This window comes from Mauremys mutica, chromosome 21 (genome assembly GCF_020497125.1).
Source record: "Mauremys mutica isolate MM-2020 ecotype Southern chromosome 21, ASM2049712v1, whole genome shotgun sequence".
NCBI classification, from domain to species: Eukaryota; Metazoa; Chordata; order Testudines; family Geoemydidae; genus Mauremys; species Mauremys mutica.
Genome location: NC_059092.1, coordinates 18,174,619 through 18,201,226, shown reverse-complemented (window position 1 = coordinate 18,201,226; position 26,608 = coordinate 18,174,619). Strand labels below are relative to the sequence as shown.

General features: G+C 48.1%; 1 protein-coding gene and 1 long non-coding RNA gene across 4 annotated transcripts; one reads left to right on the top strand and one right to left on the bottom strand.

Moving 5' to 3' along the window:
• Positions 1-52: 52 nt before the first annotated feature.
• LOC123354430 (kelch-like protein 6) lies at positions 53-23,214 on the top strand. 3 transcript variants are annotated; one of them, XM_044996512.1, is made up of 6 exons: positions 53-163; positions 1,339-1,485; positions 1,942-2,087; positions 2,584-2,662; positions 4,743-4,970; positions 21,714-23,214. In XM_044996512.1, exons 5-6 carry the CDS (start codon positions 4,744-4,746, stop codon positions 23,200-23,202), a joined length of 1,716 nt encoding a protein of 571 aa, XP_044852447.1. In that variant the 5' UTR covers positions 53-163; positions 1,339-1,485; positions 1,942-2,087; positions 2,584-2,662; position 4,743; the 3' UTR covers positions 23,203-23,214. The 3 variants fall into 3 exon arrangements, with proteins under 3 accessions (XP_044852447.1, XP_044852445.1, XP_044852446.1); XM_044996510.1 differs by lacking the exon at positions 1,942-2,087 and adding an exon at positions 1,750-1,901; XM_044996511.1 differs by lacking the exon at positions 1,942-2,087.
• LOC123354431 lies at positions 1,637-9,793 on the bottom strand. The gene is made up of 3 exons (XR_006574750.1): positions 9,738-9,793; positions 2,463-2,634; positions 1,637-2,223 (listed from the first exon to the last, which is right to left on the bottom strand). It is a non-coding gene; the product is annotated as an uncharacterized LOC123354431 (long non-coding RNA).
• Positions 23,215-26,608: the final 3,394 nt, after the last annotated feature.

Sequence of the window (26,608 nt, the reverse complement as noted above, 5' to 3'; positions counted from 1 at the left end):
CAGACTGTGACTCATCTCCCAGTCTGACCAATTGGGAAACAGAACGCAGATCCAGTGGAAACAGCAACATCTTCACCCCTTGGCCGTTGTAACCCAGGTGTCCCCATGGTTGCAGATTGTAAAGGCTGCAAAACCACACAGGCAATAGCAGGAGGAGGAGCAGGTAGGTGAGACCACACAGAATGCGGGTGAGAGAATGTGGTATGATTGTACATAAGGGACTGGGGTTAGGAATGAGGAAAGAGTATTTCCCAGGATGATCTCGATTGATGAGCCCATTTTGCAAAGAAGAATCTTTGGTGTCACTTAAGATCCCAGGTCAGTGAGTAACAAGAGCTATTTCTTCCCTTGAAGGGAACACCTATGTCTTCTCCCCAAAGTCTAGTGTTTTGTAACTGAGGCACCAGCCTACCCATCTTCCAAAACTGGACCAGAATGGGGGAAACAGTTTCCTGTTCATATGGTCACCTGCAGAACCCATTCTTCCTTTAGGATCACATTTTCAAAAGTGATCAGACAGCACTTCCCATTGAGAACAATGGGATCTGCCGGGAATTAAGCACTTCTGAAAATCTTGCTACTTTGCTTGGGTGCCTAAATGGGAGATACGATCTTCTGGCAATCTGATCCCTGTTGCGGATGCTCAGCACTTCTGAAAACCTGTCGCTTAGATCCTCATTTCTGAATGAATGACTGTCTGTTGATATCTTTGAGAAGGGCCTTTTGATAGCAAGTTATTGAGCAATCCCGTCAGAGCAATCGTCAATGGAGGAGATTTGACTCACTCTCAGTAGTGAACAGTCATGCGAGTCCAAAATGTTTAGTTAAGATAGATTTACTCACAAGTGCAGCACAAACTCACATCCCCCAAGAATTATATGACATGGAGGCAGGCTCTTAATAAACTAGGCTACAGATCCAGGGGTAATTAACTGTAACCATCCCTAAGCACTGCATCCTCCCTACTCACCAAGAGGGAAGGGGCTAGGTATGTTTTGCAGGCAGCAGTAATAAGGGATGAAAATGGGGAAATCTCAGGAATTCACATGCATTCTTTCCCTCTTCCCCCCCTCCCCTTAAGAAATTCAGAGTCCCAGTTCTGACTCCATTCCTGAACTTCTCTGTTAAGCCTAGTTGTGTATGGCAGAGATGTCTGATCAGTGTGGCATTTTACCTGCTATCCACACTGCGAAACCAAGGGGTGAGGGGGGTGACCTAAATAGACAACTCCTGTCAGTTACACTGTCTTGGCTTTTGTGGTTATGTCACACCTGTAATGTCACACCGGGGGATTTCTGTGAATGTTTTCTTCTGCCCGTCACACCACGGACTATTCAGGGAGCAGAATGTGAGAGCCAATCACTTGGAAACCCAGAGACTTTCCCGGCTGTAGCTCTGAGGCAATGGTTCCTAGTGGCTACCACGCTGCCGCACCTAGAGGAAGACCCAAGAGCATCAGAGAGACTGGATCATTTGCTTATTAAGGTAAAAGAGCAGCAGACATCACTTAGCTGCAGGAGAAGTGGGGGACAATGGAGGGGGACTACCTCAGGACATAAGGGTGTTTCCCACTCAGCTACCCCAGGCAGGTGGCTGGAAAATAGTGACCTAAAGGATGCTCTTGACTGACTGGGAGATATTGGGGGTAGTCACGAGATATCTCTGCTGAGCTAGCACTGCAGAGAAAGGACGTTAAAGGAGCTGCATCTCTCTGATGATCAGTGTGAGCTTAATTTCCTGTTCCTCTAGCTGGGCCCACCTGTGATAAACCCTGAGGTCCAGCTGCACTTATCAGAGGTTCCAGGCACATCTCAGAACCGAACTGATAAATTCCCAAATGGTTATGGAGGAGGATGACACAGAAGAGGCACCTAAACCACTGGGACACTATATTCGAGAGGGTAGGTGTGATACTCTTCACATTTGGGTCACATCCCACAGAATGGCTCCCTTCTGGATCGACCATGGATCGACCATGGAAGATGAATGATCTTGTGCACAGACATCACCAAAGAACAATGCTGAGCTGCAAACTACTTGCAAGTGTTGTTCCTTCCTTTTATCGTTTTTGGCTAAATTTGGTGCAGGTGAGAGACACTGATGTGGTAGCCCTGGAAACTGAAGTCTCCTATTTATCCTCAGAATGACACAGCTTCAGGAGGCAGGGCAAAGTTCCCGCCCGCTGGCTGAACTGTGTTGTCCTGGTCCGGACTTGCAAGAACCCTGTATAGGAGCAAGAAGGGAGTTCAGTCCCCATGGCATGTTCGGTCCTGAGCCTCTTGGCTGAGACTACCAACAGGGGGAGCCAGCTGGGAAAGTGGACCCCCTTCATTATGTGAAATAGGTGCTAGTCTGAGACACCCCCCTCCCCTAGCTCATTTCACATAGGCCACCAAAGAGCCATCGAATGGGAACAGCTTTTGCTCGCCTGGGGAAGTCACTGCATCATTAGTACAACTGACCTGAGATTTGATGCCATTTAAAAATTCCTTTAGACCAAGTTATTTCTTCTCTTGCCGGCTGATGTTTCTGTTGCAATGTCTGTTCTGACACACCCTTGGCTTTGTCTTCCCCTTCCTGCAGGTTTGAAGCAGCTGTACCAGGAGCAGCGACTGTGTGATGCCACCATAGTGGCTGAAGGAAAGAGGTTCCCATGTCACAGGTTAGAAAGGTTCTGCATATGCCCCTCTTAATTTCTCGTTTTGTTTAAATGGAAGATCATCATGTAAACATAACACAATAACCTGACGTTTCTTAAGCACATAATTTAAAAATCTCATTTATCTCCAGTCAACCTTGTGGGTGGCTTTATTTGTCTCTGACTTCCTTGGATATTTCCTTTGTAAAAATGTCTTAGCCATTTGCAAAATCTCTTTTATGAGCCTCTTAGCAAAGAGAAATACATGCTGCAGCCATTCAGCATCTAGACATTTCTGTTTTACTTCTTGTTGGTTTCATAATTGGGCAGCCTCTTGAAATCAAATAAATGTTCTAGTTACTCTCCTCCACGCTTCTTCTGCAGTTACCACCCACCCTTCCCTTTGTGTTACCTGTCCTGGTACCAGTTTAAATATAGCAATTTCCTTATTCTGAACAGGCTGTTTCACTCCTACCATGCACCTGAGTCTACTCTCACTCACACCGGTGTAATTCAGGAGTAATGCCAATGAGGTAAAGCTGGTGTGAGAAGGGGACCAAGACCCAGCATGGCAGGGGTGAGGGTGAATTGCAGTTGAAATCTTGTTTGATTTAGTTCATTTCTTGGTCTCTTTTTCTGACTCTCAGTGATGCTTAGATGATTTCAGGTAGCTGTATTCTCAGTGATCTGAGAAAAGGGTTTGCCTCACTTCCCTGACCATAACTTTTCAGAAAAGCAAGGGCCATGGATAGCCATATATATATTTGAATTGGGAATGGCATTTAGCGTCCCATTTAGCCCTGAGTAATCCTTGAACCCAGGTGCGGATCACAGAGGGAGAGACTAGTTTTTCTTCTTGCCAGCCAGAGGAGGCAAATTGCTGAACAGCCAGGGCATGGAGTAGTAGAACCAGAGTCCTCTTCAGCAAGCCTGGAGAGGGCAGCATCTAGCACTGCAACATAACAAAGACCAACAGTAATTTCTGGGATGGAGGAGCAGGACTATCCAATACTTAGGTCATTACAGAAGGTGATGGGGGATCTGGCTGCAGTGAAATTCTCTGTCCTTTATGAAGCAGGAGGTCAGACTAGATAGCCAAAGTGATCCCTTCCCTCCTTCAAATCTAGGGGCGAAATCCTGACCTCACTGAAGCCAATGGCCATTGACTTCAGTAGGGTCAGGATTTTGCCCTGTGTATCTGAGGTCCCAGCCCTCCAGGAGAGAACAAGGATGGGGTGGAGGGAGGCTAATTTCACTTGTGCTCTGATAGTCCCCTTTCCCCGAAGGCAGCGCCTTTGCTCTCCCATTTCCAGGAGACACATTTGATCAGTCCCTCTGCTCCATTCCTCCCCATCTCTATTCAGAGTGGGGGACTCACCCATCCTAGGGCTAGTGGTAGGGGAGGGGGATCTGGCCAATCTCTGCTCCTGGAGAAGTGGGAACCATAACTCCTTCCAGCATTGGAGGAGGAGCTACATTAAGAGTTGCCTCTTCCTCAGACAAAAGGGTGGTTGTTGGACAGAAGGTCTCAAGGCCAGAGGCTGGAACCAGGAAATTACTGAGGAGCGAGGATGCCCCGCACACCCACCCTGGGACTCTGTCCAGCTTCAGAGAATCTCAGAAGGAAGAAAATAACCAAACAAGGGCACAAAACCACGTTGGGAATACTGGTTATAACTGGTCTCTAGTCAGAAGGTTTATCAGCAAGCGAAGGGGCAGGTATGGAACATGTCCTCACTGGCCAGCTGGATCAGTGCAAAAGCAATGGAGTTCATAGAATCATAGAATCTCAGGGTTGGAAGGGACCTCAGGAGGTATCTAGTCCAACCCCCTGCTCAAAGCAGGACCAAACCCAACTAAATCATCCCAGCCAGGGCTTTGTCAAGCCTGACCTTAAAAACCTCTAAGGAAGGAGATTCCACTACCTCCCTAGGTAACTCATTCCAGTGCTTCACCACCCTCCTAGTGAAAAAGTTTTTCCTAATATCCAACCTAAACCTCCCCCTCTGCAACTTGAGACCATTACTCCTTGTTCTGTCAGTTCCTTTTTCAGAGCCGTGAACATGCTCCATTGACCGTGTTTCCTCTCTCTCTCTCTGCACAGGATGCTGCTGGCTGCAGTCAATCCCTACTTTCGAGCCATGTTTGTCAGCTCCTTCAAAGAATCCCAGGATGGAGAAGTTCTGTTGCAGGACATGGCCCCCTCCACTGTGCAAACCATCCTACAGTATCTGTACACAGAGAAGATATCACTGACTTCAGAGACAGCCCAGGCTGTGTTCGTAGCAGCCAGCAGGCTTCAGATCCTCCCTCTGCTGGAGATCTGCTCCAGGTAAGGCTGACATGGCAACAACTGTGATTATGCTGTAAATGTGCACAGTGCTGGCTGTTTGGAGAGTCCTGCCAAACAGGTCACGTTCCCTACCCAAGGGGGCTTGTGTTCCGTGGATCATTCTGTTCTGTACAGGCTGGTATAGTAGAAGGGCAAACAGGACAAAATCTGCCAAGTATTTTCATCAAAACTGACGTGCACCTTGGATAACGGGGGTCTAAGGGCTCTTTCTAAGGAGAAAGCTGTGTGTGTGGGCTGTCTGGGAGGGTCTCCCAGATGTGATGGTGATTATGGATGTAGACAGGAAGTTGGGAACAGGCAGAAACAAAGGGAGTAGCAAGGATACAAGCCAGACGAGTACAGAAATGGGAGGTGGTTATTATAGGAACCCATAGAACAAAGTGGAGGTGGGGATACAGTACAGCATTGGATGCAAAACGGAGAAGATCAGGGTTAAAGAAGATTCAGAAAGTCGGGAGATGAAAATTATGTTGGCTGCATTGTTTTGGATGGACATGAGTGGGGATTGATGGGAGGGTGGTAAGCTGCAGAGCGAGAAGCAGCATTGGTCACAGCAGGCAATAATGAGGGAATGAACTAAAGTTTGGGATGAACCTTAGAGACTGTGGAGGAAGAAACGGAGGATTCACTGGGAGTCTGGATGGGAGCAGAGAAGGACTGAAGATGGCTGTACAGTTACAAGCCCAGTGGCAGAGAGAGCTTGTGGAATTGCTAAAGAAAGCGGAGAAAGGGGGCAGAGGAGAGGAAAGATAAAAGGCTCTTCTCTGGACAGGTCCAGTTTGAATTAGTGGCACCACATCCAGAGGGAAAGGGAGCAGAGCCAGGCAGAGAATGTGACTGACGGATGTAAGCACCTGGGTTAGAGAGGTAGGTTTGAGAGTCAGTGTGGAACTCAGAGTTGAATCTATAGAAATGAATATCAGTTTTGAGAGAACAGTGGGATGGGGTGGGGGGGTGCTCAGCGGTGTGTTTGAAAGAGAGAGAGGGAGGAGCCAGAGTTAGAGATCAGAGTTGATCAGGAATTTTTCAGTGAAACAGTTTTTCTTTGGCAAACGGCAATTTGTTGACACTGCAACTTTTCCCAGGACCATGGCAGGTTTGATGAACGTTTCCTTGGGAAGGATTATTTGAGTCCACAGTGGAATTTCTGGTCAAAGCCACAGAGACCCACCAACACCTCAGAAAAGCCTAGTGGTTAGAGCACTCACCTACGATGTGGGGGACCTGGGCTCCGGGCCTGCTTTGGAGCAGGAATTTGAACCTGGCCTCTAATCACGCAGGGAGCGCCCTAACCAAAGGCAACTCTTCCAGGGTAGTCTGCTTTCAATCTCTCCTACTGGAGCTGTTCTACTTTGTCTAAATAAATATTCATTGTAGCAGGAACTTGAATGTGACACTCCTACATCCCAGCTGAGCATCCTGACCACTGAACTATAGAGTCAGCATTTCTCTTTCTCTCTGGTTTTAACACTGGCAAACTTTGAAAGCGCTCAGATTTGACCCAATGTGGAAAGGAAAAAACAAAAACCCAAACTCAAAAATAGTTGCAGGATGGGCAAACTGTTTCCCTCCCAGCTCTGAGAGGATGATTAAAGTTAAGGGCCAGAGAGGGAGTAGGAGAGGATGCAAGGGAGATGAGCTGAGAGGGCCTGGCACAAATTGTGGGATTGGAAGAAGGCAAGAGACTATACTTTTCTGATCCAAAGAGATCTGGGAAGGGATGGTTCTGGGAAGGGGATAAAGAACAGGAGGAGGAGAGTTTTTGATGGATGGTGCCAATGTTTCCTTAGCAGAAGCCAGCTATATATTGAGAGGAGGTGGGATGGACACTTCAGGAGGGAGTCAAAGGTTTAGAAAGGACGGTAAGGTTTGTATGCCTGGGAATCTGTGAGGAAGGAGATATAAAGGCCTTTGGCAAAGAGAAAAGCAGAACTGACGACACAGAGCAAACCCATGACAAGAAGCAGCCACCCTTCACAGCTATCTGGATTTTTATGGCTGTACAGGGAAATCACGTGTCCTTATGTGAACCACAGACTTTTGCCTGGAATTTGTCTACATGGGTAAAATTTTCAAAAGCACATAAGTGCCTTAGGAGCCTAAGTCCCATTGACTTTCAGTGAGATTTTGGCTCCTAAGGCTGGGATGCTGTAACGGGTCAGACTCACCCCTGCAGCACCACCTGCTGGTCGTCCTTGGGAATTAGCTCAGTCCAGCGTTTGGAGCGCCCTCTGCAGGCCGGTGATCCACCTGTCTTCTCCTGTCCCCCATGTCCCTCCCAGGACCCCGGTGCCCCTTTAACTGGGTCTCCCCCTCCCCAGGGGAACCCCCACCCCGCTATCCCCACTTTGCCTCAGTATTGGCCACTGCCAGCCATTCTCTAGCCCCACGTCCTGGGGCAGACTGCAGTATCAGCCTGTTCATCACCGGCAAGGAGGGTTTGGACCTGCTGCCTTGGCCTACCCCTGGGCTGCCCCCTGTGCAACCCCCAGTACCTGTTAGCCCTCTGCTAGGCCGCAGCCTGGGGCTTTCCAGGCTGGAGCTCCCCAGTTCCTCAGCCTGTCCCCAGCCCTACTCCACTCAGGTACCCGGTCTAGCTCCCTGCAGCCAGGCCCATCTCCTTCTGAATACAGAGAGAGACTGTGTTTCTTCTGGCTTCCCTGGCCTTCTTTTTAGGCCCTGCAGCTCTGTTTGGGGCATGGCCCCAGCTGCAGTCACTCCTCCAATCAGCCCAGCCTAAAGCCCCTTCCCAGGGCTGTTTTAAAGCCCCAAAGGGCAGGAGCGGGTAGCCACCCCGTTACAGATGCATTAAAGGAGTTAGGCACCTGGAAAAATCACAGTGCTAGACAAAGCCTGAGAGAGGTCCTCTACCATAAATGGGCAGAGATAGGCGCTTCAGACTGCAATTCACAAAGCTAGCACGCTAGGCATGTAGCTGTCTCAGCTACAATCATAGAATTGCAGGACTGGAAGGGACTTCAAGAGGTCTTCTAGTCCTGTCCCCTGCACTCAAGGCAGGACCAAGAATTATCTAGACCGGGGTAGGCCGCATCCAGCCTGTCAGACCTTTCAATGCAGCCCTCAAGTTCCTGCCAGGGAGCAGGTTCAGGGGCTTGCCCTGCTCCACACATGCCATGGCTCTGCGCAGCTCCCGGAAGCAGTGGCATTTCCGCCCTCCAGCTCCTATGCGTAGGGGCAGTCAGGGGGCGCCGCACGCTGCCCCCGCCCCAAGCGCCAGCTCTGCAGCTCCCACTGGCCAGGAACTATTTGTTCTTGACAAATCCATGCTGACACTTATTTATCACCTTATTATCTTCTAGGTGTTTGCAAGTTGATTTCTCAATTGTTTGCTCCATTATTTTACCAGGTACCGAAGTTAAGATGACTGGTCTGTAATTCCCTGGGTTGTCCTTATTCCCCTTTTTATAGATGGGCACTAGATTTGGACTTTTCCAGTCTTCTGAAATCTCTCCCATCTTCCATGACTTTTTGAAGATAATCACTAATAGCTCAGATATCTCCTCAGGCAGCTCCTTCAGTATTCTAGGATGTATTTCATCAGCCCTGGTAACTTGAAGACATCTAACTAGTCTAAGTAATTTTTAACTTGTTCTTTCCTTATTTTAGCCTCTAATCCTACCTCATTTTCACTGATGTTCACTATGTTAGACATCCAATCGCTACTAAACTTTTTGGTGAAAACTGAAACAAAAATGTCATTTAGCACATCTGCCATTTCCACATTTTCTGTTGCTGTTTTTTTTTCCACCCTCATTGAGTAATGGACCTACTCTGTCCTGGTCTTCCTCTTGCTTTCAGTGTATTTGTAGAATGTTTTCTTGTTGTCCTTTATGTCTCTAGCTAATTTAATCTCATTCTGTGCCTTGGCCTTTTCTAATTTTGTCTCTACATCCCTTTGTAATTTGACCTTGTTTCCACTTTTTGTAAGAATCTTTTTTGAGTTTCAGATCATTGAAGATCTCTTGGTTAAGCCAGGGTGGTCTCTTGCCATACTTCCTATCTTTTTTACACAGTGGAAGAGTTTGCTTTTGTGCCCTTAATGATGTCTCTTTGGAAAACTGCCAGTTCTCTTGAACTGTTTTTCCCCTTACACTTGCTTCCCATGGGATCTTACCTACCAACTCCCCGAGTTTGCTAAAGTCTGCCTTTAGCAAATGGGAGATGCTGATGAGAAGGGTGTTTCCTAAGCCCAACCCCTCTCAGGGAGACAGGCCCCTACATCCAGGCTTCAGGGAGACACCAATTTCTGCTTGTGATTCACAGCTGGGAACCCTCTTTGGAGTTAGGGAAGAGGATCTCCCTCAGACTTCTAGCCCAGTAGTTAGGATCCTCACCTGGGGTGTGGGAAAGCCCTACTTCAAGTTCCCCCTGTGCATGAGGGGGCTAAGTAATTTGATTTGGCATCTGCCACCTCTCAAGGGCACGCCCCAGCCCCTGGCCTGTGGGATACTCTGATGTGGGGCTCTCACGGTCTCTCCTGTTGAAGCTCTTGCACAGTGGATAAATAATTGAAGAGTAATTAGAGACTCAGGATTGGATCTTGGGTCTCCTATTTCCCACATGAGCACCAGGGTACAGAGTCAGTCTCAGCCTGGTAATCCCTTTCTCTGTCAGAACGGTGGGCGCCTCAGGCCTGGTCTACATGGGGAGGGGGTCGATGTAAGATATGCAACTTCAGCTATGGGAATACCATAGCTGAAATCGAAGTATCTTATCCCGACTTACCTCCCGTCCTCACCGCGTGGGATTGACGTCCGCGTCTCCCCTGCCGATTCCGCTACTGCTGCTCACTCTGGTGGAGTTCCGGAGTTGACGGGAGCGTGTTCGGGGATCGATATATCGTGTCTAGATGAGACGCGATATATCGATCCCTGATAAATCGATCGCTACCTGCCAATACGGCGGGTAGTCTGGACGTACCCTGAGAGTCAGACTGTTGTTGCTATGTGCACTAGCTGGGTTTCTGTTAGTCTGTGTTTGGTTTGGTTTTATTACTAGCTGTTTCTTTGCTTTGTCGCCTCCTCTCTTCCTTGGGGCTGGGGGGGGGTTCCCCATGGGGTCCACCTCAGATGTGTTTAGCCGTTTGTCTCACACGCGTGGGGTGCGGTGTGCACCTGTTGTCTCCAGCACTGTGGAGGGTGCGGTGCTGAGTGGAGAGGTTATTGGCTGTGCTAATATAAAATCTGCATCTCAGATGAACAAATCTAGGGTGACTTTCCTGGCCTGGGAATCGATTGGTACAGGGAGGACTCTGGATCAAGGAATCTTTCGTTCAAGTTTTTCCCTTGTTTACTCCTGCTACTGTCATTTTTTCCAATGTCTCCTCCTTCCTTCACAATTCGATGCTCGTGTCTGAATGTGCCTGTCATGGGAAGGAGGTTTCTGCTGTTAGGATGATTCCATTAGGTTGCAAGAACCCAAATGGGAGGCTTGTGGTGTCGTTTCGGCACCGGGTTTGTGTGGTTCTAAATAACGCCGAACAGCCCTTGAACCTGGTTTCAAAGCACCACAGAGATGGGGCAGATTATACAGTGTTTGTTACCTCTAAAAATATGAAATGTTTCCTGAGTGGTGACCCTGGTCATTGAAGGGTCCCTGCCCACACACTGCTGGCTCAGGGGACCCTGGTGAGAAGGTGGGACCCCAGGATAGTGGGGAGTAGGCTGGGACATGAACAGGGGCGGCTCTACGTTTTTGGCCACCCCAAGCAGTCATGCGCGGGAGGCACCCCGGAGCCGCGGGAGCAGCGGACCTCCCGCGGGCATGACTGCAGAGGGTCCGCTGGTCCCGCGTGGCTCGGCTGGACCTCCCGCAGCTGCGGGCGGTTCGCGGGTCCGGCGGCTCCGCTTGAGCTGCCGCAGGCATGCCTGCGGGAGGTCCAGCCGAGCCGCGGGACGAGCGCCCCCTCCGCAGTCATGCCTGCGGCAGGTCCAGTCGTCCCGGGGCTCCGGTGGACCTCCCGCAGGCATGACTGCGGCAGGTCCGTCGGCCCAGCCTGCCGCCCTCCCCAGCGGCAGGGGACGCCCCCTACATTTTGCCGCCCTAGGCACCAGCTTGTTTTGCTGGTGCCTAGAGCCGCCCCTGGACATGAAGGGACCAGCAGGACACAGAACCTGCATCTGCACTGCCTGGTTCTATCTCCCCACCCCTCACTAGTGTGTGGTCTGTCATTGTCTAGGGTCCATGTTGTGACCCCATCACTTGGACCTAGACAGAAGCGAGTCCTTGAGGCTGAGGGGCGGCTCCCTGCAGAGGAACTACAGAACGGTTCTAGAGCTGGGAGTGAAGAACAGCCCAGTGGGACCAGTTTATGCAGGACTATTTCTAAACAAGCAAAGACTTTGGAGCCCCATGAGCTGCTGGCAGCTGCTGCGGATGGAGCTGCGGGCCCTGAGCAGGAGGATAGTGTCGTGCTGGGTGGTGGCTCCGTGCCTGGAGCTCCCAGTAGGGCACTGCCTTCCCCTGGAAAGGGGAGTCCTCAGGCCCCCAATCATGCAGGCTGCAGTGAGGCTGCTTGGTGCCAGCCTGGGGCTGCACTGACTGCCCCTCCTGGGGAAAGGGATTTGCCAGCTGCCCTCCTGAATCTCCTTTGTGAAGGAGAATGTTACAATGGCGGCTCAACGTTCTCCTGAGCTGCTGGGCGCTGAGGGAGATGAAGAGGATGACAACGGTCTCTGACTCATCACTGGTCCCTGATGTCTCAGCTAGTCACTTGTGTCAGAAGGGTGGGTACCGTGTGCAGGAGATGGGTGACTTTTTGGAGACCACTAAAGGGAAGCGGGGAATTGAGGTCGAGGATTGATGTACAGCGCTTTGTTCACTCGGCTGCCCTTGTCTTGAGAGAGACCTCGGTTGAGTGTAGGAAACATTTGTCTCAAACAGTGGTTGAGGAAGATGAGTGAAGCGCCTCCTCTCCACCTGGTTACCTCCTTCAATGCCAATCTTCTTCCAGGTTTTGATGGACAGGCCTGGGCTCTTCTGGATTCTGCCACCACTCAGCAGGGTGTAACTGATTTATTGTCTTCCCATGTGAATTTATTTGGTGGTGTCTCCACCCCCTTCACTCTTTCCAGGCAAGGTCACCAGGGCAGCTGGGAAGGAAAATTCTAATCATAGGGTAACCCTTGTTTACTTGCCAAATAACACAAGAAATAACACAAATATATACACTATATTCAACACAGTAATTATACTAAACAGGAGATAAATATAACATAACAGGGTAAAACACGATTCTCAGGGTCACCGGTGCCCATGCTGATAATACTCGTAAAGTTCCCCAGTCACGTGACCTGATATAGCAAATGTAAAGTTAGTTTCCCATTGGCACACATACTTTTTTGGGGCCCTTGATTACCTGTGGCCTTGATACCTTCTGTGCAGCAGTTAGCAAGGTGGCTGACTGGGTTCAGTACAGCCCAAAAGACTCACGAGTGAGATAAGGTGGTAAATCCATCTGCAGATTTAATAGGCAGCAGGTAACAAAATCCCCAACCCCTGATGCCCTGGCCTGAGGACACAGTTCAGGAACTAGGGGTCTCCCTGACTAGCTTACTAAGAGATGGTGACTCTCAAACTCTGTGAATAATCCTCAGGGTCAGAGATGGCTCTGGACTCCTCAGTCACCGCAGGAGTCGGGCTGCTGCTGGCCCAGGATTTCCCCTCACAATCAAGGGGCGCAGGACTCCAGGTGCAGATTACAAAACTATAGTGACATCCCAACGGTAGTCTCCCCCCGGGCGCTCCGACACACTCCCAGCAGGCAGCAGCCCTGGACTAGCAGCCAGAGCAGAGCTGGCCATGTGGTGACTGGTCTCACCTAGGGAGCTGGGCGGCTAACTCAGCCTGGCTGGGGGAAGTTTTCCCAGCAAAACTCTACGAACTGGGTGTCGCCATGCAGCAGGAAAGGCTCAAGCTGGGGGATTTCGCTTTCTGGTCTCCAGAGGCCAGTTCTCAGGGGGAACCCTGCATGCAGGCCTGGGACTCACCAGCTCCTCACACAGCCAGTCCTGCCCTTGCCCTGGCTGGCTCCAGACTGCTCCAAAATGGCTCCCCCCACCCCCCCATCCTGAGCACCCAGGGAAGCACATGCTGCCTTGGCTCCCGCTCCCTACCGGGGACAGTGTGCCTCTCCCTGAACTGCCTGCACACAGAGCCCCAGGGGCCCAGGTGAGCTCCGGCAGGGGGGGTTGGGCAGGGATTGCTCAGCTATATAGGCTTCCCCATGGCTTTTTCTTTTTTAAAGCATTTCCACTTTTCATTCTCTCTCTCTGCTGCTTGGTTCTCCCTGATTAGGGTGACCAGACATCAAGTGTGAAAAATTGGGGTGGGGGTAATAGGAGCCTATATAAGAAAGTCCCAAAAATCGGGACTGTCTCTATAAAATCGGGACATCTGGTCACCCTAGATGGGATGGTCATAAAAGGGCACAACTCAGACAAAAACAGATCAATGTTGTCCTTTGGCAAGAGACACACTCAGAGGCAGCTAGGGTCACCAGACAGCAAGTGTGAAAAATCGGGACGGGGGTGGGGGTTAATAGGAGTCTATATAAGAAAAAGCCCCAAATATCGGGACTGTCCCTACAAAATCAGGACATCTGGTCACCCTAGACCCAGATAATCAGGGGAACTGGCTGATGGCATGGGAAAGGAAAGCTTTCTCGAGCCATGGCGCCAATGTCACAGCTGGGGTAACTGTTCTCTTTCCTGGGGTTCAGGGGCACAGATCCTGCCTGTGAATGAGATTGTGCCAGGCTGGCTCCTCCAGGTGGAGACACGTATGGGCACTATTGTTTTTAATCTTTGTACTGTGTATGCCCCCACACTGTGTCTCCTTTCTGCGGACACTTGCCCTTCCTATGCTTGGCTGTGGCCCTGATGCTGCTATTGTCCTGGGAGGGGACTTCACTTGTGCTGTAGATGATGTTTTAGACAGGAGCCATGCGGAGCCATGCCCTCCGTCGGCCAGGGACCTGCACTGTACTGCCTTTGAGCTAGTAGATGTTTGGAGGTTCTCTCACCCCACTGTTAGGCCGCACACTTGGCTGAAGGCTGCTCCCAACCAGGTCTCAGGGGATAGACTGGATCACTTTTATAGCACGAAGTTCGGTCTTCCATGTCTCCCACTCGCTTGTCTGACCATCACTATGTTTCTGTCAGTGTCTCTTCCTGCCTGTGCTTCCCACTGGTGCCTTAATATCAAATTATTACAGCCCTTGAATTTCACCCAGGTATTAGCTGTGTTTTGGGAGTGTTGGCAGCAGCACAAGCCCCTGTATGAGTCCCTGAGTCAGTGCTGGGGTGTCAGGTCCAGATCCAACTGTTTTGCCAGCAGTAATTCCCAGCTGCCACACAGTCCTTGCATCAGACCATGAGTGCCCCGGCATGAGATACCTTGGGCCTTCATGGCAACCTTGACATGGGAAACCCAGTGTAGACTCCCTAAGCCTTAACTGGCTCTCAAGGCACTTCTTGGAAGAGCAGGTGCAAGGAGCATCTGATGGCTGGCCCTGCTGAGATCCAGAAAGCAGCTGTTTCTTTCTACAGTGTTCTGTATTCACCTGAAGCCTGGGATGTGCTGGCAGTGGAGGAGCTGAACCAGGGATTATCCCCATCTGACTGGTGACGAGCAGCAGTGCCTGGGCACCCCGCTGTCACTGTTGCTCTCTGTTGTGGTCCAGCAGCTCTCGACAGGCCAGGCCCCAGGTATTGATGGGCTGCCATCTGAATTTTACAAGCCTTTCTGGCATTTTCTCAGTCCTGACTTTTTTGTAGGGGTGCTGGAGTGTACCCAGGAGAAAGGGCTGTCCCTCAGCTGCTGCAGGCAGTGACCACCCCGCTACACAGGAAAGGGGATCTCTGTGACTTATGGAATTGGACACCTATTTCCCTTCTCTGCTCTGATTATCCTGACTATCCAGGGCCTTAGCCAACCAACTAAAGGAATCTTTGGACTCTGATACACCCTGATCAAACATGTTGTATTCCTAGCCGCTGTATTTTTGATCATTTGTTTTTAATTTGTGATGGTTTTTACTGTTAACAAACTTTGTAATCTGGATGTGGGGCTTGTTTCAATGGATCAGGAGAAGGCCTCTATAGACTTCAGTATAATTATCTTTTAACAGCGTTAGAAGCTTTCGGGATTGGGTCAGTTGCTCTTCGAATATATTTTTTTGTACCACAACATTTTCAGTGTCCTGAAGATTAATAGGAGTCTTTCTGCTGCTTCCCCTTTTGCAGAGGCATTCATCAGGGGTGTCCTCTGTCTGGGCATTGTACTCTCTTAGTTTGGAGCCATTCCTGCTCCTCCTCAGAGGCCATCTGACTGGCCTTTCTGTGCCAGGGTGCCACACGCCTTCCTGGTTCATCTCTCAGCCTATACTGATAATAGCTCCATTTTTATTACATCTGACAGTGATGTGCAGGCATTTTGCACTTGTTTACAAGTGTAAGAACAAGCATCTTGTGCCCGCATTAACTGGGCTAAGAGCTCATTCAAATGTACTGGGCTTTTGGCAGGGTAGTGATCCCTCTTTGTTGTCCCAACAATTGCAATGAGGCATCTCTGGCATTAAGGTATTGGAGGTCTTTTTTGGATCTGAACAATATGTGTTAAAGAACTGGGAGGGGGTTGAAGGGCGGCTGCAAGGCTTCTTGCAGAAATGTTGCTGGCTCCTTTCTGGACTCTTTTTGGAGAAGGGTTTTGATTGCCAACAACCTTGTGGTCTCCACGTTGTGGCACCAGCTAGTGTGTCTGGACCCTTGCTGAGGCCTTCTGGACTGGATTCAGATGCATATTCACTTTTTTTTTTTAATAGCTACCACTGGTTGCATCCTGCTTTGCTGTTCCTGCAATTAGATGCAGGGGCCAGGGCTTCATTGACTTGTCAGCAGCGTGGCAGCCTTTTGCCTCCAGTCTGTTCAGCAGCTGCTGTCCTCTGATTCCCTGCTGGCCTGAAAGTCCCTTGTTTTCTCTCCCTTCCGTCTTGCTATGGGGTTGGGCTTTGACTATTTTTGCTGGCACCTGGTCGATTATAGAATCTAGATTTTCCTCCATTCTAAAATGGTCTTTTTAACACCTGGCAACTTCTGCAAAGTGCACAACCGGACCAGGTGTTTTCCATTTTATGGCTGTTGGAAGAGCCACTGTTTATTAACCCACTTTTTCCTGCTGAAGTTCTCTCCTGCATGAGCCTATTTTCTGCCTCTACTTAGACTGGGTTGACAAAGCTCTCACCTGATTGTTCCTCGTTGGTTAAGCTGGAAGTCTTGCTGTTCAGACCTGAATCTGGTCGACCTGAATCTGGTCGGCGCTCCCTCAGCTGGCTGCTCAGTATTTGCAGGAGGTTTTGGCTGGGATTTTTCTAAGAGGCAAGCCTGTGTTTGCCTCATTAGCTGTCTCCCCTTCTGTGCATGAGATCCTTGTACAACCGAGCAGATTGTTGTCCTGGAGGAGTTTGGTGAATGTTCCTTTTGCAGCCATGACCAAGAAGCAGCTCTATGATACTTGTGTCAAGGTGCGGCATTATGCTGCCCTCTCTAATCTCCCTGATACAGCCTGGAGGATGCCTTTGTCCCAAGGTGTCTCTATGCCCCCGGCTTGGAGGATGTTATACAATGTCCCTTCCTAAAGGTTCCTGCATGGCATCGTAGCACCCAATCATTTTGCACACCATATTATCCATGAGATGTCCATGCAGTGCCCCTTTTGTTTGTCTTCAGACACAGGCTACTTATGTCAGGATAAGTTCTGTCGCTCAAGGGTGTGAATAAGCCACCCCCTGAGCGACGCAAGTTACACCACCCTAAGCGTCAGGGTGGACAGCACTGTCTTCTCCCACCGACATAGCTACCACCACTCGCGGGGGCTGGTGTCATTAAGTCTACAGGAGAGCTCTTCCCATCGGCTTAGAGGGTCTGCACTAGTAGCGTAGAGCGGTGCAGCTGCATCAGTGCGCCTGTGGCGCTGTAAGCTCTGTAGGATAGTCATAGCCACAGCGTTTCAGCTTTTCCTACATGTTCCCGTTTGATTCTATTTTTTGTTTTTTTGCAGCAGATTTTCAGCAGTTTGGGCCTGGTTTCATGCCAGAGTGAGATACAGTGCTTGCATTCTGCTCGTTTCTTGCCTGGCTAACTTTTTGCTGGGTCAGGCAAAGCCATTTTGAAATCTCGCCGGAACAGAATGGCCGGGTTACAGTGGTGTGATGGGCTAAGGCTGGTCCGGGCACAGCTGTGCAGATTGATCACACTTTTTAGAAACTGACTTACCACCTGCAAACTTTTCAGTTGACTTGGTATGTTAACTATATTTTGAGTGAACTAAGTTCACTCAAAATATAGTTACTTTAGTGACGATACTTTAGTGATCCAGGTTTAATGTTTCCTTAAGGTGTGTTTTGATTTGTGGTTTTGTGTATATATTGTAATTTTATAACATTTTTAAATACTTATGATGTGACTTCATGTGAATAAAGGTGTTTTTCTTGTCCTCTCTCTCGTTTAACCCCCCCCCCACACACACACACACTCACTCAGCTGCTTTGTATGAACTCACCTGAAGGGCCTGACCCAGTAGGTGGCCTCTGAACATGCTGACCGGATTGGGCCTTACATGACTTAGATAGCTTAACAGCTACCTTCCCCGGTTTGTGAATTGCTCTGGGCCTTAGGTGGGAGATGGGCACCCAGATGCCCACAGGGAGGCAGCCATGTGCATGTCCAGAATCAGAAACCTAGGTGCCTAGAGAACTTTCAGTGGAGAAATTTAGGCACTGAGTGAGTTTAGGCACCTGCAGGGTTCAGTGGGAGCGGGAAGGGTTGTGCATGGCAAGTGGTACCAAAACCAGGACTTAGACACCTCAAATAGGAACTTAGGTGCCTAATTCCTTTTGTGCATTCAGGTTTAAGTGCCTATGGGCTTGTCTACACTTAAAACATTACAGCCGTACCGCTGCGCTACTGTAGTGCTTCGGCAGAGACACTACCTACATTGATGGGAAGAATTCACCCATTGGCGTAGGTAACCCGCCTCCCCGAGAGACAGTAACTTGGCTGATGGATGAATTCTTTCATCGACCTAGTGCTATCTACACACGGACTTAGGCTGACTTAACAACACTGCTCGGGGCTGTGGATTGTCACGCCCTTGGCTGATACAGTTAAACAAACTTAATTTTCTTGTGTAGACCCAGGCCTAAGTCTCTTTTGAAAATGAGACTTACAGTCCTAAATCAGTGAGATATTTTTGAATATTTTACCCTATATCTATTTGAAGCCAATTTTTGGTAGAGCTCTAGTTTGTAAATCACGTTGAGGTCCTCAAATAACAGGTATTCTATAAATACAAAGTCAGTGGTGCCAAACACCCAGCCTATGGGTCAGACCCGGTCCCTCAGGGTCAGACTCTACGTAGAAGCACCATTGCCCTCACTGGAATTACATTGATTTACACCAGCTGGGAATCTGGTTCAAGATTTTAAAGTAATGTAGGTGGTGGTGTATTAATTTAGATAGAATATAGGGGCTAACGAAGTTAACATAACCCAGTGACTGTCCAACATTAAAGAAGGACTGGGGTTTGGTATACAGACACCTCAGCCTGCTTAGTACTGTGGCAAACACGTCATTAAACATCATTTTAACCTTTCTTTAAAGATAAAGAAAATGAGGAAAAACAGTTACTACTTTACCTTTCCAATGCTTTGTCAGGCTTTCATTGTAACATTATTCCCTTTTCCTTAGCTGGAGAGGGTTTTTAGAAGGAAAAACTCCTTGTTTTGCAGTCTTTAAGATGGTATCAAAGATGGGGATAACTGTCCTTGGGGAGAAGGGAAGAAGTTGGTTGAGATGAGCTGTGGCAAGTCCCACTCTGTTTCATCCCAGGTGGTAGTTGGATTCAGCTGAAGCCAGTAGAAGTGCTGATGTCATGTGGGTCACTTTCTCTGGCCCAGTCTGGTTAGGGCATCTCTCAGGAGTAGGATGATGAATGCCTGGAGTCCCAGGGGACAGTAGGGGTGGCAGCCAGGCTGGTGAAGCTTGCTCTAGTAGCTGCCATCTGTTCTTCTCGTTTTCCCCAAAAAGTATCTTTCTTAAAAGACCCAAAAAGGAAGTGGTGGGTGGAATAGCCCATCCTCTCATTATTTTGTACATCAGTCAGTCTTAGTTTCCAACACTCCAATTTTCATTCATCAGTGTTTGGAGTTGCACTGTCTTCTTTACCAACCATGATCTTAACACAGTCTTTGAGTTATATCAGGCGTCCTTTTTGTTTGGACTAATTACGTTTTTCTGTCTGGTATTCTTGCACCTGTTTATAACATTCTTTATTAAAAACAACTTGACTACTTTTCATGGTTAATTCCCAAGCAAGTAAAAAGTGATAGGCCCATTTACTACAACAGTGCGTAGTCATCGCTGTTGTGTGCACAAATTGGAAATTGCGGGTAAGTACATGTAAGTGTTATGTTCATGGCATATACACAGAGAAGTTAGATAAAGACATAAATACTCTTGCAGGAAGGTTACAATGTGACATAAGAACATAAGAATGGCCATACTAGGTCAGACCTATGGTCCATCTAGCCCAGTATCCTGTCTTCCAACAGTGGCTAGTGCCAGGTGTTTCAGAAGGAATGAACAGAACAGGTCATCATTGAGTGATCCATCCCCTGTCATCCATTCAGAGCTTTTGGGAATCACAGGCTAGGGACAGTCAGAGCATGGGGTTGATAGACCATTGATAGACCTATCCTCCAGAAACTTATCTAGTTCTTTTTTGAACCCCTTTATAATGTTGGCCTTCACAACATCCCCTGGCAAAGAGTTCCACAGGTTGACTGTGCATTGTATGAAGAAGTACTTCCTTTTGTTTGTTTTAAACCTGTTGTGTAGTAATTTCATTGGGTGACCCTCTGGTTTGTACGTTACATGAAGGAGTAGATAACATTTCCTTATTTACTTTCTCCACACCAGGCACGATTTTATCAACTTCTATCATATCCCCACCCTTAGTTGTCTCTTTTCCAAGCTGAAAAGTTCAATCTTTTTAATAAAAGAACAGGTGCCACAAGTACTCCTGTTCTTTTTGTGGATACAGATTAACACGGCTGCTACTCTGAAATCTTTTTAATCTCTCCTTACGCAGAAGCTGTTCCATACCTTTAATCATTTTTCTTGCCCTTCTCTGTACCTTTTCCAATTCTAAAGTATTTTTTTTGAGATAGGGCGACCAGAACCCCACACAGTATTCAAGGTGTGGGTGTACCATGGATTTATATAGTAGCATTATGATATGTTCTGTCTTATTATCTAGCCTCTTCCTAATGGTTCCTAACATTGTTCGCTTTTTTGGTTGCCGCTACACACTGAGCGGATGTTTTCAGAGAACTATCCACAGTGACCACAAGATTTCCTTCTTGAGTCGTAACAGCTAATTTAGACCTCATCATTTTATATGCATAGTTGGGATTATGTTTTCCAATGTGCATTACTTTCCACCTATCAGCATTGAATTTCATCTGCCATTTTGTTGCCCGGTCACCCAGTCCTGTGAGATCTCTTTGTAAGTCTTCACACTCTGCTTTGGACTTAACTCTCTTGAGTAATTTTGTATCATTTGCAAATTTTCCCACCTCACTGCTTACCGCTTTTTCCAGATAATTTATGAATATGTTGAACAGCACTGGTCCTAGTACAGACCCCTGGGGGACACCACTATTTACCTCTCTCCGGTGTGAAAACTGACCAGTTATTCCTATCCTTTGCTTTCTGTCTTTTAACCATTTACTGATCCATGAGAGGACCTTCCCTCTTATCCCATGACTGCTTATTAATGCTACTTTATTTCTTAGAATTCAGAACAATGTCCCACAAGAACCCCAAAACAGAGAGGCAGCTCACTCCACTTTAATCTAGGCTGGCTGTCAGCAGACTGATTGCGCCTATGCTCGAATTGCATGCTTCCCCTTTGCCTGGACCAGGAAACCCCCCTGAAATTTTAAGTGACAGCATACAATTTTGACAGTTTTCAATACACTACAATACATGATTGGTAGATATCTTAGATCGATCGATCGTATGGGGATAGATAGATGTGGTGTGTGGGCATAGATTAGACTGTATGGGGATAGATTAGATTAGATTAGATTAGACAGATGTGCAAATGGCCAGACAAACAAATAGGCAGAACTAGCTATGGTCCTAAAAGTGCCCTGAGCCATGTTTTGCCATTGACTAATGCTGAATGCAACAGTAAGTTTCCTAACTTAAAGATAGTTAATATATGAGGGTCACGCTCTAAGCCTGATCTTTACACAAACCTCACATTGTTTCCAGTGGAAGAGCTGTGTGAATTGAAGGTGGTATCTACTTTAAATACGTATCTGGCCCGCATAACCAAAGTATCTGAGCACCTCACTTTAATGTATTTATCTGCAAAATACACCTGTGAGGTAGGGCAGTGCTGTTCTCTGCATTGTACAGATGGGGAAACTGAGGCGCAGAGTAAGTGACTTGAACAAGGCTTCACGGAGAATCTGTGGACTGGGTCACAAATCTTCATTAAATATATAATTTGATCCTCTCCCTTAGAATGACTTTAGCTCCTTGTATTAAGTGTTGCTATTACCCCAATGTCTAAGGGAGAAGTGTCTCACACTTGTGACTTCCCCAGTAACATTTATCCCCATTACTTTCACAGCTTTCTTCTGGAACAAGTTTCCCTTGAAAATTGCCTTGTGCTTTATGAACTGGGTTATGCCCATGGTGAACAAGCTCTGATCCGAGTAGCCATGAGACAGATCAGCCTGAATTTTAGGCACCTCTCTCTGGAGGACAAAAGCTTCCTACATCTGAAACCCAGCACTTTGATTAGCATCATCTCCTCAGACAGCCTGGTGGTCTCTTCTGAGATAGTTGTCTACCGGGCAGTGCGACGCTGGATGAAGTTTCAAACTTCCAACCGCCGTCCATTCCTGAGTAAGATAATGAGGCATGTCCGCTTTCCACTCCTTACCCAGGAAGAGCTCCGAGAGGTCCAGTTAGAATCAGCACATTGCGGGGACATGCGGTTGCGATGGAAGCGTCTCAACAGACAAGAGAGGTTGCAGGAGTGTGGAGGTCTTAGACAGGGCATGTACAACAAGTGTATTGTGTGCGTGGACCTGTTCAACATGGAGGGCCCAGAGCTGAAAACGAAGGATTTTCAGGTAGGCTGTTTTGACCCCCAGACAGAAAAGTGGGAAAAGATGACGCCTTTGAAATGCCTGTACTGTGCTCGCTGCCTGGCAGTGGCAGATAAGCTCTACGTAACCGGAGGTGTGCACACAGATGACTCTTATTCAGATACTCTCCATGAGTACAGCTCTTTCAGAGGCCGGTGGACACAACTCCCTTCCATGTCAATGCCCCGTGCTTCACATGGGTTTCTAAACTGCAGCCAGAAGCTTTATGCTGTGGGGGGCTGGTGCAGGTATGAAGATTATCTCGATTCTGCAGAGTGCTTTGACTTGATGGCGAAGACCTGGACTCCCATCTCTCGGCTGCCATACAGTCTGAGCCATTTTGCCGCCACAGTGCTTAAAAATAAATTGTACCTGATAGGTGGCGTGACAGACAAACTGGGCTCTTGGTATGTTTCCAGGAAGGTTTTGATCTACAAAGTTAGCTCCAATGTGTGGACGCAGGTGCTTCTGGATGCAGAGTGCTACTGGTCGGGAGCTGTCTCCATGAATAATGGGATATATGTTATTGGTGGGTATTTTAGGAGCAGAGTGAGACATCATAATGAGAGATGGCCTGATTCAGGAAACCTGCATTGCAGTCGAAAGTGTTTCTTCCTGGACGAAGATGGAAGAGTGGACAAGGATGTCGTGATCCCAAAGTTGCCAGTTGAAATTGCTGGCGCTGGTGTGGTGCGCTGGAAGAAGAGGATCTACGTGCTGGGTGGCGAAAATACATATTTATATAATAACCACGAGGGTGAAAATGAAGAGGAATATTATAACACAATTTACTATTGGGAACCTGGAGACCACAGATGGACTCAGTGTCTGGAAAGACTCCCTTTTAGCAACTGGGGAATCAGCGGATTTGGATGTGCAACGCTGAAGTTACCCAAAAAAACTATTCTGTCTCTTTTTCGAAAGACATCTGTAGCCCTGACTGCTGTTGAGTTAGGAGAGAGTTAGCGGCTTTTTATTCACGTGCCAGATTGCCTCATGGTCAGTGTATCCTGTCCCTAAAGCTGCATTTGCGAAGATCACCTGCCTGTACCTTTACTGTGTGTTTACCTGTGTTTATATGGAACTCCAAGGCATTCCACTGGAAACCAGCAGATTGTTGGTAAAGGAAAGGGTGTGGTACAGAGGGACCAGTTCACCACTGCCTCGTGTTGGGGCTGTCCTTTAGACTTGTGCAAAGTGGGTGTAAAATCCTACCAAGTCAGAGCTCTCCCCTAGAATCATTTTAATATCTGTTTGGTTCCTCGAAGGAAAGAGGCTGTAGTAGCAGCAAAAAAAGCACAGCCCTGTGGAAGAGAGGGAAGGAGAGGGCAGTAACCCATTGCTAGGCCCCTCCCAACTCTGGGGCTAGCCCCCGACAGCGTCTGGGGTGTTCTACATTGCCCCAGCTGCCAAAGACTTAAGGCCTTTCTGGGGAGGACAGGGCTGTCCAGATATCAGGGACAATTTTCAAAAGCATCTATGTCCTTAGGAGTCCAGGTCCCATTTTCAAAAGTGACTTTCACTGGGAATTAGGCACTTAAGTCATGTAGGAGCTTTTGGAAATGGTACCTGCCATGGCTGCACCCCCTTTCTCCTAATTCGGCCCCTGCCATTGAAGGTAAGAGATTAGCAGGATTGAGGAAAGGGTTCGACACTGAATGGGTAACAAGTACGTACAGAGTTATTGGAGCAGTGAATAGTAAAAGAATTATCAAAAGTGTTAGCTGGGGGATAAACCTGCGTCAGGGCGAGTCAACCTCTAACTACTGAGGATCAGGAAGAACCTTTCCTTGGAGCATGTTGTGACGGAGCGATTCTGGCGGGACCCAACTGAGAGTGCCAAATCAGGACCAATTGCTTAAACAGGGCAGTTACAGCCCTAGGCTGGGGTTTTTCCACCTCTAAGGCCAACCAAACCAGCCAGACAAAAGGGACTTTGGTCTCACCCCACTGGCTAACCACAAGTCACACAAGCAATTTCCTTAGGGCTTGGCTACACTTGCAAGTTGCAGCGCTGGTAGAGGCTTTCCAGCGCTGCAATTAGTAACCGTCCACACCTGCAAGGCACATCCAGCGCTGCAACTCCCTGGCTGCAGCGCTGGCTGTACACCTGGCCGGGTTGGGGTGTAGCGATTGCAGCGCTGGTGATCCAGCGCTGCTCATCAAGTGTGGACACACACCAGCGCTTTTATTGGCCTCCAGGGAATAAGGAGATATCCCAGAATGCTTTTAACTAAATTACTCCCTTTGTTTTGTTATGCAGCCTCTCTTTGTTTTGTTGTGAACCTCCGGAGCTCCGAGCTCCGTTTCTACCGGAGCTGTTTATCAGCTCCTGTTTGCTGTGATCAATCTGTGAACAATCAAATGAGAGCCTCCTCCCTGTTGTGAACGAGCTCTGTGGAGCTCCTCCGTTGCCGCTGCTGCTATCTAAAAAACAAACAAAGCTCCTGTTTGCTGTGATCATCTGTACCTGGCTGTAAACAATCAAATAGAGGCAGGCAGGGAAACAGTGGGGAGTCCTGTTGCCTGCAGGCTGTTTGCAATTAAGAGTTAAGACTAAGGGGTCGGAAAAATGTTCTGATTTTTTCAAGTCAGGAAGCTAACACACAGTGTTGGCTCCAAAAATCCACTCTCTCTCTCCCCCCGCTCCCTGTCACAGTAGAGCCCACTCCACCCCCCTCTTTTGAAAAGCACGTTGCGGCCACTTGAATGCTGGGATAGCTGCCCATAATGCATCACTCTCAACAGCGCTGGAAATGCTGCAAATGTGGCCACACACCAGCGCTGGTAGCTGTGAGTGTGGCCACACACCAGCGCTGCTCCTACACAGCTGGATGACCAGCGCTGCAAACTACCAGCGCTGCAAACCGTAAGTGTAGCCAAGCCCTAAGACACTCCAGTCTCCCAGCATCACCACCAGTGCACTCGTCCTGGGGATGAATGGTTATGAAAACCAACACCCCAATAAAAGAAAACGGTTCCCTCGATCCCAAAGGACCAAGCCCCAGACCCAGGTCAATATACACATCAGATCTTACCCACAAATCACGCTGTTGCCAATCCTTTAGAATCTAAAATCTAAAGGTTTATTTACAAAGGGAAAAAGGTAGAGATGAGAAGTAGAATTGGTTAAATGGAATCAATTACATACAGTAATGGCAAAGTTCTTAGTTCAGGCTTGCAGCAGTGCTGGAGTAAACTGCAGGTTCAGATTAAGTCTCTGGAATACATCCCCCACTGGGATGGGTCGTTCAGTCCCTTGTGTAAAGCTTCAGTTTGTAGCAAAGTCCCTCCAGAGGTCAGAAGCAGGATTGAAGACAAGATGGAGATGATGCATCAGCCTTATATAGACTTTTCCAGGTGTAAGAATCCCTTTGTCCTCACGGTGGAAACTTACAGCAAAAATATGGAGTCTGGAGTCACATGGGCCAGTCCCTGCATACTTTGCTGAGTCACAAGGCGTGTCTGCCTTCTCTCCATGGGTCAATTGTGTAGCTGATGGCCCTTTAATGGGCCATCAAGCCAGCTATGCTGGGCTAACATCAGCTTTGTCTGGGACACTTCCCAGAGGCAGAGCATAATACAAAATATAGACAGTATAGAGCCAATACTTATACTTAAACTACAAAATGATACACAGACATACAGACAGCATAATCATAACCAGCAACCCAGAACCTGGTCTTAGACACCTTATATGACCCCCTTTACTTAGGATTTGGTGCCACCACAGGACCTTGGTTGCAACCCATGTTCTATATGGTTCCCATTTATATCAATAACGTCACACCCCCAACGCAAAATTGATGCAGGAAGGGATGACAAAACATCGCTGACTGCATCCCAAGAGCCCCCTTTCCTTGGGTCTGTCTCACTACAGCTAGTGTTGGGCTAGAGGCCGTACCAGTGTATAACCAAAATGGTTTATCAAAGTCATGTTCAATAACATGAATGGATCTCTTTACAAACTTAAGGTATAACTTGGTTAGCTTTTGCAGCATGGTTCCTGTATGTTTCATGTGATCTTGCCAAGAGCTAAAGAAAACAGCTACTTTATCCATACCAGCTTTGGCCAATGTTTTGAACCCAATTAACATTAAACCAATGTAGATATTGATGTTGTTCATAGTACAGGAATCTTGGCATTTAGCCATGAAAGCAATATGGTAGTGTGCCTCAGTTTCCCCTTTCATACAGCACATCAGGTCTGGAATGTATTTTCCCCTGTGAAAAGTTCCAGCACTGTTTACAGGCATTAACTGTGAAACATCAGTATAGCAAGGCCCTTTAACATAAAGTGTGTTTTCATGTATTTCTTTCAACATGTTCAAGGGATTTTCCAAAAGATTAGGCACATTATACATTGTTACAG

Coding starts and splice junctions, on each gene's coding strand:
- LOC123354430 (XM_044996510.1), top strand. CDS start 1,838: ATGGTTATGGAGGAGGATGACACAGAAGAGGCACCTAAACCACTGGGA. Junction 1,902..2,583: donor GGGACACTATATTCGAGAGG/GTAGGTGTGATA, acceptor CCCTTCCTGCAG/GTTTGAAGCAGCTGTACCAG. Junction 2,663..4,742: donor AAGAGGTTCCCATGTCACAG/GTTAGAAAGGTT, acceptor CTCTCTGCACAG/GATGCTGCTGGCTGCAGTCA.